The 13018-nt window shown below is 37.5% G+C and overlaps 1 protein-coding gene across 8 annotated transcripts in view; it reads left to right on the forward strand.

The window, feature by feature from the left end:
• Positions 1-13018, forward strand: part of MBNL3 (muscleblind like splicing regulator 3) — a 127982-nt gene that overhangs the window by 96014 nt on the left and 18950 nt on the right. For all 8 annotated transcript variants that reach the window (XM_089904075.1, XM_089904077.1, XM_089904079.1 and 5 more), the window contains one exon: positions 12658-12849. In XM_089904075.1, the coding sequence (XP_089760201.1) occupies positions 12658-12849 (192 nt within the window). The remainder of the gene's footprint in view (positions 1-12657; positions 12850-13018) is intronic.

Here is a 13018-nt window from a genome sequence, read left to right on the forward strand (position 1 = left end):
AATCAGGTGCGTTGGATTTAAAACCTGGGTTGCAGGAACCATGAATGTAGTTTATAGAAGAATATTAATAAAGGAGCAGGGACATTTTAAGAGGAGGAAGAGGTTTGATTATTATTACATATAACCCTTTTAATTTTAGGATATTAATTCAAACAAATTTCCTTGCTCTTTGATGGTAGTTTTGTTGTGACTTTTTAATAGACTTTTTATTTTAAAATAATTTTAGATTTAAAGAAAAGTTGCAAACATAGTACAGAGAGTTCCCATATTACCCCTCACCTGGTTTCCCCCGCTGTTAATATCTTATATTTCCATGGTATATTTGTCAAAACTAAGGAACTGACATTTACACATTACTATTAACTGAACTCCAGACTTTATTCAGACTTCACCAGATTTTCCATTAGTGTACCCTTTCTGTTCCAGTGTCCAATCCAGGATACCACAGTGCATTTATTTGAATCCTGTCTCCCCTCTCTCCTCTGGTCTGTGACCATTTCTCAGTCTTTCCCTGTTTCCCATGACCTTGACAGTCTTGAGGAATACTGGCCAGGTAGTTGATGGGGGTTTTAACTTAATCTAGCCACAGTTTCCCTTTGCTGAAATTAATAATATTTTGGCGTCATTCTAGACCAATGTCTAGTATTTGTGTGGATCAGTGAGTTTAAATGGATCACCTAAAAAGTAATTTTGTCCTACGGAGAATTCATCTTGTCCTGATACCTTAAAATATAAAGTTGTAGTTTGGTCTTAGAGTTTTAAGGGGGAATTGAAAACTGTCCCTGTCTACTGAGTTCTTCCAGGTCTCAAATTTAGTTCCATGGTGTCTCATTCTAATTCCAGCTGGTCTATTATTTCCTTTTAACCATTATCCGGATACTAATTTGAAAGGCTTATGTTTTCTTTTTTGTAACCCACTTCATTGGTGACTATATAATGAACACACTGAAGACTGAAAGATGTATATAGTATTTAGATGCAACAAAAATGTGGGAATAGGTCAATCTGCTCTCAGCAAAGTGTATCTCATTAGAAAGTTGTTTCTCAGAATTCAAGGACATCTGTATAGATAGGGCACTCCTTAATTGGTACATCTTTATAGATAATGCAAGAAACCGGTGCTTGAGGCATTGACAAGTCACTAAAATTTTGTACCATGATACTCTTTCCAGAATGTCTAGAAAATTTTAAGTAGCATAAATAGATTTCATGTTTTACGCTATTCATTTGCCAAAAACATTTGCCTTGGAATTCAGTGCTGATTAATTACATTGATAAATTCGTTCCCAGAAGGTCACCAGTGAGCTCCCTGGAGTTCCCCTTTGATCTTTAGTAATACTTTACATGGTTGAACTCCTTCAAACTCTGTCCTTAGCTTTCAAACACTGAAGTATTTCAGTTTGTCCTTACTCCTGAAGGGATAAGGAAGAGAAAGTGTTCTAGATACTGAGAATAGTATGAACAAAGCCACAGAGAAATGAATATGCTTGGTGAGTCCAGAAAATGTGAGTAGATGGGGAATAAAGCAAGGGAGCCTTTAACCCACCATTACTACTCTTGGCCTCTTGTGGGATGTCCCAATTTCAGACTGAGCAAAGAATAGGAGCCAGATTTTATCACACACCTGAGCCCAGCATTTCCTATACAGCTGGAGCATACATTTTTTCATAGGTCAAGGGACATCAGTCAACTACCCTATTTCAGGGAATCATAGAGCAAGGGCCTGGGGTAAAATAGGGGTAAAGACAGAAGGCAGACTATTCATCTTCCCTTCAGCCTCCAGTCAAGTATCTCCATGCCAAGTCTCAACCCTTCATGCATTATTGATTAGGGAGTGGCTTTTTAGAGTCCAGTGAGAGATTCATTGAGTTTTTCAGCCTCTTGTGCTTTCTAATTTGATCCTCCATGCTTTCTATAACAGAATACATTTCCCTTTTTTCTTCAGTGAGGGTAATTTCAGGCTGCAGAATATGACTGATATGACTCACAGGAATACAATTTATTTTATAGCATATCACAAGACACAAGACATTGCTTAGAAGACCCCAGGGAACAATTGGAAATTGCTTTTCTACCTTGTAGATTATTTAACAGTAGCTGTTGTGATGTGATAAACTGATAAAAGATTGATTTCTGTAGTTACTATGTGTACAAAAAGCTAACCTCGAGATGTTTGATATGATCTTCTTTTGTGGTCTAGAAAGCTGCCTTGTGGGCATGTTGTAATTGAGCTAGTGTGAGCAATTTTAAGTGACATTTACCAGTCTGACTTGAAAGAACTGTTCTTTATTATGGATCTTGATTTTACTATGGAAGCAACGTATTTTTTGCTTCATTTCCTTGGTACCTACTCTCCCCAAACAACTCTCTATCCCTTCTAACCGCACCCCCCTCCCGCCCTGATCATCTGATTCTTTTCTCTAAAATATTCAAGCTTTTGTTTAAATTTCCAGTCCTGCTGTTTGTCTGGCTGCATATTAAGACCCATTTGGTATCACTGCCTTGAACCTCAGGTCTTCCCACAAAGCACACTTTGATCTGTTTCTAGGATAACAGAAGAGCACATCTGCTTTTGGAAAATTGAGTCTGTTTTGCTTATTATAAGCCCCCAGATAAAGGGAACATCAACCTAAATGTAGCTAGGGAACAGATTCTGTTCTGTGTGACTGAACAATGAATAAAAGCCACACCTAGTCAATTCGGGTAGAATGCTTGCTGTAGCAGGCAAGTTTGTTCACTGTATCTAACAGGTCTAAATTGACATTTGCACGTATAAAATTCCACCTCAGAAAGCTCTTGTTAGCTTTATTGAGGAAGTTTAGCAAGTGAGGCAAAGGGTGTGACTCCGTAGTATTTTTCAGTGCAGTTTAAGAGAGATAGTTGCTGATGTTCACAGCAAAAAATTGTACAATTAAGAACTCCCCTTGGCATAATTAAGAGGCAAACACGAGCACTGGAGAAGAATTTTAGGGCAAGCAGACACATTGGATTCCAACTCTCAAGCAAAGCTAATGTTTCAAAATTTCAGGTCTTTTCACAACTTGGAATCTTCATTACAGAAAGAAATTTCCAAGGAAGGATTCTCACTGCTGGATGTAATATATGCATGTAAAAGGTGGATATGATGTTAGAAGGCTATTAAAAATATTTTTGGCTCAGACATTTTGTATAATCTAGACCTGTCTATATCTAGTAAATTCCTTTTGCTTCTCTGTTTGAATGTGATGATTCATATGGAACCAGTTCTTTACACGCAGGTAAACTTGACCCAGTCGGGTGTATTCACCTGATGATTCATACAGAGATTACTGGATCATCCATCACTGTGTGCCAAGTCCTCTGGTCTGCTGTATGCTTTTCATGACTCGCATTCCTGTGGCCAAGTCATGGTGTTCCAAACCACAGAGGCTATAAACACGGGACTTCAGTCTTTTTCTTTATCACAGATAGAATCATCTCATGTCTGTCTGGACCCTCCCCACCTTTTTGCATCATTTTTACAATTCTATTTACCAAATATATTTCTCAGAAACAAGCTTATATGTCTGTCTGACATTAATATAGTAAGGAATGAAGGTGATGTAACACTTCAGGACCAAATGGGGAAAAATAGGAAGTTGCAGTAGATAAGAGGAAGGGAGATATACTAATTAGTGAATAATTTCAGTATTTTTAGGCTCCCGTGTTTTGAATGTTTTTCTTCTTTAATTAAATAGGACCTCTAAGATATTATATTACTCTATGCAACTTTGGACCGGGACAGATTTAAGTGAATAGAAGTAAAATTGCAAAATATTTACTTACTTTTTAACTTTTGAAAATATTAAATGATTTTGTAGTTAAAGATGAAAGGATAATATCCTTCCCTCACCAAGATACATTCTACATTTTGCATATTCATCCAGAGTTATAGTTTTTCTAGCTCACATAAACTAGTTTGATTGACTGAAGTATATATGCTATCTCCCTGTTGTCAGGGCTCTTCTATTAAAAAATTATCATTAGAAAGGTGAGCAAGACATTTTGTAGATTTAATGGAAAAGGAAATTCTATCCATTTTCCAGATTACCAGTCTCAGGGTCAATACAGAAATTACAGTGAATTTTAATGAAGATTCTTCAGTGAGTCTCTCAGTTTACCTACTCATGAAACGATGAATGACAACCTTTACGTCTTTCATCTCAATGTGGTGACATTCGGTGTTTTGTAAAGTGATTTTTGCAAAATGTTCAAGTCAGTGGACGATGGGCATTATGTAATTATAAGATTAATATGCTCTTAATATAATTATGACTGTCATTATCATGTGAAATTCCACATTGACCGAGGTTGAGCAGATCATATCACAGGAGTGTTTGGAGTGATACCATGCTAAAAGCCCAAAGTTTTATCAAGATTTTACTAAGTTTTCTAAAAAATTAGAAAAGATTTTACTTTTAGATGTAGCAACTGAGACCTAATATTATGTATTTGTTCCACAAATTGTTCCCAGGTGTAGGCTTACCTTGAGGTTAGTGAAGGCTCAGTGCCCCTCACTAGCGTGGTGTCGTGCCAGGGCCCCGGGAGGAGGCGTAGCAATGTGTTTACAGTGTGTTTGTAAAATTTGCCAAAGATATTTGTGTATCCTTTGTTCTGAAGGCCTAAACTTGGGGCCCCACAGATCCTGGATTCACTCCTGATTGCAATTACTTGTCCAAAGTAGAGTAGTTATTCAGGTCCTTTCCCGAGGCTGTGCATGTCACACAGCTTAAAGCTCCTTTTAGAGTAAAGCAAAATAAATCACACCAGCTAGAGGTTTGCTGCCTTGCCCCACTCGGCTTAATATACAATGTGAAATCCGTTTTTTTTTAAAGTGAAATGAAAATGCTATACTTTTGCTGTCAAACAGAGGGCATTTGTACATATCTTTACAGTGCGCAGTTTCTTTGATAGTGAGGAATCTCAACACTCTCCCTTTATCCTCCCTCATATATTCCCAGGAGATAAATTAAAATGTAATCTCCTCTCAGCCCATTTTGTGTCCTCCTCTGGATCTGGTTAGCTCGGTTGGTGAGAGGCTGGTGCTAATGAGACCATGTGGGCCCGTTAGCTTTCCTGCTTGCGGTCACAGTCTAAGCTCCAGCAGCTACCTCAGCATGGCTTGCCGTTCATCACCAGTGAGGTGAAGGCAAGGAAGTTGGGAGGATCTGTGAAAATCGTTTTCCCTGACAGAGGATAAAAAATCACAACAGCAACAAGAAACAAAGCCAATGCTTGGCAATCTCACCTAGAGAGGATGATATTTTTTTTCTTATCACCATCCTCTTGCTCAGATCAGTAGAGTTCAGTGGTTTGTCACTGAGAGGGCCATCAGGAGACCTAGTGTGAAAAAATGTGGTTGCCCTCCCCACCTGATAATAATCTTTCCCCCAAATAATCCTAATCTGCCATAATAATCTTTATAGATGTACTAAATATTATTTGAAAACCTTCTTCGCCTAGTCTCCCCTCTTAAACCATTCCGTGCATATCAGAAACATTAGCAATTCAATCGTCCCCTGGGACCACACATTTTGTAATAAGAAGTTGCATATTTCAATCTGTAGTATCACTAAACCGTTTTTTTTTCCAGACTCTTCATTGGATACCTTTTGATACTGATGATTTAGCCACTCCAATTAAAAACTGCCACGCATACATATGTGTGGGTGTGTGTACGTGCATGTGCACATGCATGTGTATGTGTTATACAGTACCCTGTGCTTCTAATACTGTTTAGCATTTCAAAAGACCGTTTGGGAGTGGCCTTCTGCTTAAAGTTTTCCCCGATAGAGACCAAAACTGATGGATTTTTCAATCTCTCTGCCACTAACTTTCGATCCCTGAGTGTTTCTTTTGTTTGGTGATTTTTGATTTGGATTTTTCTAACTGGTAAACCTAAAAGTAATCAATGGCTTAGGAATCCCTTTTGACTCAATTCACTAAATATTTCTTGAGCATCTACTCTGTGCCAGGCATTTATAAGAGTAAGAGATGGATTAAAAGGTGAATTAGAAACAGTCTCTACCCTCTAGGAATATATGATCTAACAGTAGTGAAATGGTGGATTAATGTTTTCGTGATCCCCATCGTTTCTGCTTCGTACCTGATCCTCCGTATTTTTATAGCTTCGGGCTTTCTTTTTTCCTCCGTAGAGTATTTTTATATTAGCCATGCAAGGTTTTGTTTTAGTTTGTGTTGTTGTTTTGGTGGCGGTGGTGGTGGTGCTTTGTTGAACCTCTGATAATTATAACCCTTTGCATCCATTTATCCTGGATTTGCACTGAGATGTCTCTAGTCTCCAGGCTTCCTGTGGGTTCTTTGCTTTTCTCAGCTCTTGCCATTTCCCCCTCCCCCCAAACCCTTCCTTTTTTCATACCCGTTGTAAAAATTGGGTAACCGCTTGATTTTTTAAATATTTTTTCTTTCCTAGTGGTATACTAAAGTTAATTGAATTGTCACTGTTATTACATAGTGATTCACCAACAAATAATTTTTAGGGCAGTTCTTGTTCACGTCTCAGGAGCAAAGTTAAAATCCCCTCACCCATCTGAGGAAGAAGTCATTTACCCTTCCGCCAGATCCTTACCTCTAGGAATCAGCTGTGGATTATAATTCCTGACCTGCTCTGCAGCTTCTCCCACCACCTACAGGCAGATCCAAACCATGACTTGTTCCCTCTTTCTTGTGATACTTTACACCTTTTATACGCACAATAATCTATCGACCCTTCCCCTACCTGTCTTCCTTCAATGCTTCCCCTTATTTGGAGACTTCCATGATTAATAAGGTCAGAAAAGCCAGGTCTAGGTGAAGATAACTATTCACTTTGACCCTTGAATGTATTTGTTTTTCTTCACTCTCTCTTGGGCCACAGTGACTTATTCATTAACAAGTGTGATTAGTACATAAACACCACTATCAGCTTGCATCTGTTTATAAAGTTCACTCTCAATTATTGAGGGACCAATTAACTAGTCTGGAGGTTATGTGGGCCTCCTGCAGTGTGCCTTTTGGCCACTTCAGTCCCCCTAGAACAACGCTCAGAGAACGTGGAGATGACCAAGCAAAAACTGTGAAACAAAAACGATTCAGTTGTGCTCCTCGTCAACAGCTGGTAAAGTCTGATGGAAACAAAAATGATACATTTCATTGTGCTTTGGGATTATCTAAGGATAGAAATATGCATGGTGACTGGGGAAAGGGGCTTCCTTTTGTACTGTATAAATGCTTGTAAATGAGTAATAAAATTAAGGTCTTATGAGTGATAAAGTTAAGAGTGCTATTTTTCTGGTATTAAAATCAAGTCAACAAATTGTTACCAAATGTTTACCATCCTATAAAAGAAAATGTTTAGTCTTCCACCTTTAGACAGGAGTTTAGAGAGAGGAGACCTCAATTATGATGTTGACTTCAGGCCAGGATTAGCCTAAGTGACTTAAGTGTCTTGCATTCATCCAACAATAATTGTAACTGACCTTGGATATTATTCAAGTAACTACAAATAGATCTAGGCTGTGGGGAGATACAGAGATGGATTTAGCATAACATTTAATTTTTTTTCTTTATACTAGCTTGAGGAATAACTCATTTTAAGTAATAAATCAGTGTTACTAAGATGTATATGTGAACTAGACATATTTATTTGAGGCATCATTTTTCACTGAGTTGTATTATTATTCAGAGGTGCTTCAGAATCCTTTAAGGCCAAAATGTGGTGGCTCCTAAAATTTTACCTTTACAGGAGTCCATCTATCTCCCCATTCTTAGTCACTGAGTAGTCATTGTTTTATAAACAAATAGTTAAGAACATGAATTTTACTAACTATGTAAAAGAACATTTTAGTGAATACTTTAGTATCTGTTTCTAAAGTTTAACTTCTTCAGCTTATGGAATCTTGCTACAAGTATTAAATTCACACCAACAGATTTTTATATAATTAGTGCTTTACTTCAGAAATTGATGGAGTGCTTTATTTTTTGCAATCCTTTAGAATGAGGGTCAGCAAAATTTTCTCTAAATGACTAATAAAAGTATTTGAGGATTTGTGGGAAAGAAACAAAGTTGAGGATATTATGTAGGTACTTCTGTAACAAGAGAGAAAACAGATATCCACACTTTTTGTATATAGGTCTATGAGTGAGTGCAGTGGAATTTATTTATGGACACTGAAACACGGATTGCGTATAATTTTCATGTGTTATGAAATATTACCTTATCTTGTACTTTTTTTCAACCATTTAAAAAGGTAGAGAATAACAAATGCTGGAGAGGGTGTGGAAAAAAAGGGAACCCTCCTACACTGTTGGTGGGAATGTAAATTGGTACAACCGCTATGGAGAACAGTATGGAGGTTCCTCAAAAAACTACAAAATAGAGTTGCTATATGATCCATCAATCCCACTCCTGGGCATATATCCAGACAAAACTATAATTTGGAAAGATACATGCACCCCTATGTTCATAGCAGCATTATTTACAATAGCCAAGACATGGAAACAATCTAAATGTCCATCAGTGGATGAATGGATAAAGAAGATGTGGTATATGTATACAATGGAATATTACTCAGCCATCAAAAAGAATGAATTAATGCCATTTGCAGCAACATGGATGGACCTAGAGATTATCATACTAAGTGAAGTAAGTCAGAAAGAGAAAGACAAATACCATATGATAGCACTTATATGTGGAATCTAAAATGTGACACAAATGAACTTATCTACAAAACAGAGACAGACTCACAGACATAGAGAACAGACTTGTGGTTGCCAGGGGGGAGGGGTGGGGGGGTTGAATTGGGAGTTTGGGACTAGCAGATGCAAACTAATACATATAGAATGCATAAACAACAAGGTCCTACTGTATAGCACAGGGAACTATATTTAATATCCTATAATAAACCATAATGGAAAAGAATATGAAAAAGTAGTATATGTGTGTGTGTGTGTGTGTGTGTATATATATATATATATATATATATATATATATATACTGAATCACTTTGCTGTGCACCAGAAACTAACACAACATTGTATATCAACTATAATTCAAATAAAATTAAAAAAAAATAAAATAAAAATGTAGAAACCACTCTTACCATTCTGGCCATACAAAAACAGGGCAGGCTGGATTTGGTTCAGGACCTGTGGTTTGCCAACCGTTACCCTAGAACACAAGCTCTTAAACAGTAGGTCGTCCATAACCCCACACCAGGGGTGAGTTTCGTGAGGTCCTTGAACTTCTTGAGATCACATGCAGTTTATGCACATATGAATTTTTCCGTGGACAGGGTCTACAGCTCTCATCAGACTCTCAGAGAAGTTCAGGACTTGAAAAAGATTAGGTGCCTCTGTTCTAGAGGCAATTCACCAAATTTTAGAAAGCATTTCCCAAGACCCTGATAGTTCCTAGGTACTGTGCAAGTAACTGGTAGCTCGCGGGAATTCCTACCCTAGCAGCTAATACTGCAAGAGACATTGAGGGTAAATAATTGTCTAGGTGATCGTTTTATTCATATAGTCAGTTGTCGCCATCATTCTTGTTGGCTTTATAAGTCTCTCTCAGAGAAAGATGAAAATCCATACCCCCTGTTCTAGGAGGGAAAGTTTTCTCATATTTTCAAATATTTAGGAAATAATTTAGGTTTGAGTGAATATCTGAAACATATTTAAGTGCCCAGACCATTCAGGTTGTAAATAGAAATCAGATTCAACCTGTTAGGTACCTTTTTCTTTAATATTAAGATTACCCCACTAATTGGTTCATGTTAGCTCAACTGACATCAAAGGCTGCAATACAGGTATAGGAAGGATTAAAGTCGCTTATTAAAATTGAATGTGTGAACTTGCAGGCTGCCTGATATAACAGGTGGCTGTTAACTAAAGCTAAGCCCTTGAATGTTCAAACTCATGAAAATGGAGTGGTTACCCTGGGGCAGAGGTGGTGGTGAGAAACAGAAATGTCCATTTGAAAATAAATAAGAAACTCAGGAGTTCCTCCCTGTGCCCGAGGGTTGGGAATAAAAAAAACCTGCTTCTTCTCAATAAACAGAGTTATAGAATGAAGTTTATACCAAGGAGGAAAATGGTTATAAAATCTACAATACTAACTTTAAAACCTAAACATGGCACAGTATAACCTTACAAACCCTAAACTTTTCCAGCAAGTCCCTTGCACTATTTATATAGACTTTTCATTTTCAGCTTGTTTTCATACAATTGGAACATATAACAAACGTGAGAGGGTTAAAACATATTCTAAAGAAAGCAGAAGTTAACCAGGAAATTTCCCCCAAAAAAGGAAGGAAAAAATACAGAAGTTCAGAGCTATTATAAATAGGAAGCATTGCTTACACGTACATTATTCTTAAATATTATTAATTGATCGGTTATTTATTAGTGATTAATGATTTTTTTAATCTGGAAAATTCACTCACCTGCAAGTTTTCCTTTTAATTCAATAGTTTTCATTCCATGAGAAGTATGACATGTCCCTATTCCCTGTTACATCACAGCGCTAGTTAGGCTGGGTCAGCCCTTAGCTTTTGTCCTCAAACCTTAAAGCACCTCCCTGACTGCCCCATCATCTTTCCTGCCACCTGACGTCACCCCTTTCCTCTTAAAGCTCTTGGCCACCATGCCTTCTCTGCTTAACCCTGGTGAGTCTTGCCAGTTTGGGGAGGAGGGGGCATGCTCTTTCTGCCCTTCCAAATTTGCCAGTTAGCTAGTGATAAACTCATCTAAGGTAGAGTGCTAATGGGGAAGTCCTTCCTTCCAAGCTGAATGTTGTTTATAACGGGTTTCACGGAGAAGGCTGTGCTATTGAAAGTTTCAAGTCCGACTAGGGAGTGGCGCCATGAATATAGATCGCCCCTCACTTCATACTCAATAGACTTCTATTCTACCTGCATTTAGAGCTGTTCCTATTAATGTGATTTAGCAGAAGGTGTGGGCATAGCTTGGCAGTGCAACAGATTATTGTTTTAGTGAAAGAAATAAAAAGAAAGCAAGAAAGAACAATGCTATTAGTAATACATGAGACATCACCATTTGCATGACAATGCGCTACCTACCTTATAAAGTCACTATTAGAAATGTACTATATTTAACCATGATTTGTTATTCATTCATTAAAATGCTTACATTATTTTTAAATTATGTCATTGATTATATCAGTCATTCACTATATATTGGGTACTATAGGGGAGACAAGAGAACTATCAAAGAAATTATGACCACATTGAGAAGAAAAGACACCCACATAGGGAACAAACTGGAAAACAGCACAGTAAAGTGATAAATTATGTGGTTACAGATAATAAAGGCAGTACATATATGAAACTCTTTGAGATCAGGACTACCTAGAGGGGTGGGATAGGGAGGGTGGGAGGGAGACGCAAGAGGGAGGAGATATGGGGACATATGTATATGTACAGCTGATTCACTTTGTTATACAGCAGAAACTAACACAACAATGTAAAGCAATTATACTCCAATAAAGATGTCAAAAAAAAAGAGAAACCAAACATTTGACTAAAAGTTTTCAATAATTTCCATTTAGATTAAGTGGGAATTAATAACAAAACTGTGTATCATCTAGAGTGAAGTGTTTATAACTATGCTGTGTTACCATACATTATATGTATTTGTCAGTTCAGAATTTTTCAATTAGCCTAAATTAGTTTTTTGTTGTCTCCATAAAGGTTGAGTATTTATGGAGATTAACAGTTTTTGTGATGTTTACAATAAGATTTGAGTCAAATAAAATAACCTGTTAATAAAAAAGAAATAGAAAAGCCAGTAAGATTCCTTTGCATTTCCAAGACTTTTCTTTACAAGTTATACTCTAGTGTATGTACCTTATAATCCTGTTATCTCTTCCTGCCTAATAGGGATTCTCGTAGCATGTTCAGGGCCCCCTTTTAAACTGTGCACATCATCTGATCCCTCAGATAAAGACAAGGCTAGGCAAGTCAGATTCATTTGTAAAATAAGACCTCTAAAAAAAAATGACCGTACTAATTTCATTTTAGATAGACAGCAAGAAGCTCTTACAGCTCTCACTTTTCAAAATCTACCCCTTTCTTCCTGCCTTCTTGCTTTCTTCCTTAATTGATAGTGGGCCAAGAAGCAAGTGTTTGGTAGGGCAGTTGGGAACCATGGTAGGACCAACAGCTTTGGAGCCAAGCAGTACTGCGAGGAAGGGGAAGGGAAGGAAGAGGGTGGGATGAAGGGGGAGAACCTGAAGTCTGTGTGCAAAGGCCATGCTTGTGTGAGGAGATAAGGCAGATTGCCCACGTATTTGATATCGTTGGTGACATGGCTTTTAGGTAAAAATGGAAGTGCTAGAGGAAACACATTTGGAACAGACTCCATCAGTGGGATTTAATTTACTTATGACTGTTAAAATTATGTGGCTTGGCTTATCAGCTTACCAATAAATTTGTTACTCAAAGAGATTTGTGGTTTTAAAAGGAACTCCTCCTTTATGGGAATTAGTATGAGACTAGAAATAAAGCAGAAAATACAATGGTAACTTTTGATATGACTTGAGCTTTTTGAAAGAATGCTTCCTTGTGTAATAATAGGAATATTCTATTGACCTCTAACACCTTTTTTTCTCTTTTAATCATACAGACTTCTTTTCCTGTGACTCCATCCCTGGCAGCTAATCCTGCCATGGCTTTCAATCCCTACTTACCTCATCCTGGGATGGGCCTGGTCCCTGCCGAACTTTTACCAAATGCACCTGTGCTGATTTCTGGAAACCCGCCTCTCCCACTGCCAGGAGCTCCTGGTCCAAAACCGATGCGTTCAGATAAACTGGAGGTATTTGTGTAGAAATATATAAATCCCTATGGGGTAGATATTAACCTTATGCATAAACATTCTTAGAGCCCAATGTTTTCAATGCTTTAAATAAGTACATCTGAATTTTAAGCTTATGGAATATAACTTCAGAGAAATGTTAGACATTTTATTACTGCAATTTTACCCT

Source organism: Delphinapterus leucas, chromosome X, assembly GCF_059928025.1.
Source record: "Delphinapterus leucas isolate spDelLeu-1000000601 "Yukka" chromosome X, BTC_Dleu_Yukka2, whole genome shotgun sequence".
Lineage (NCBI taxonomy): Eukaryota > Metazoa > Chordata > Mammalia > Artiodactyla > Monodontidae > Delphinapterus > Delphinapterus leucas.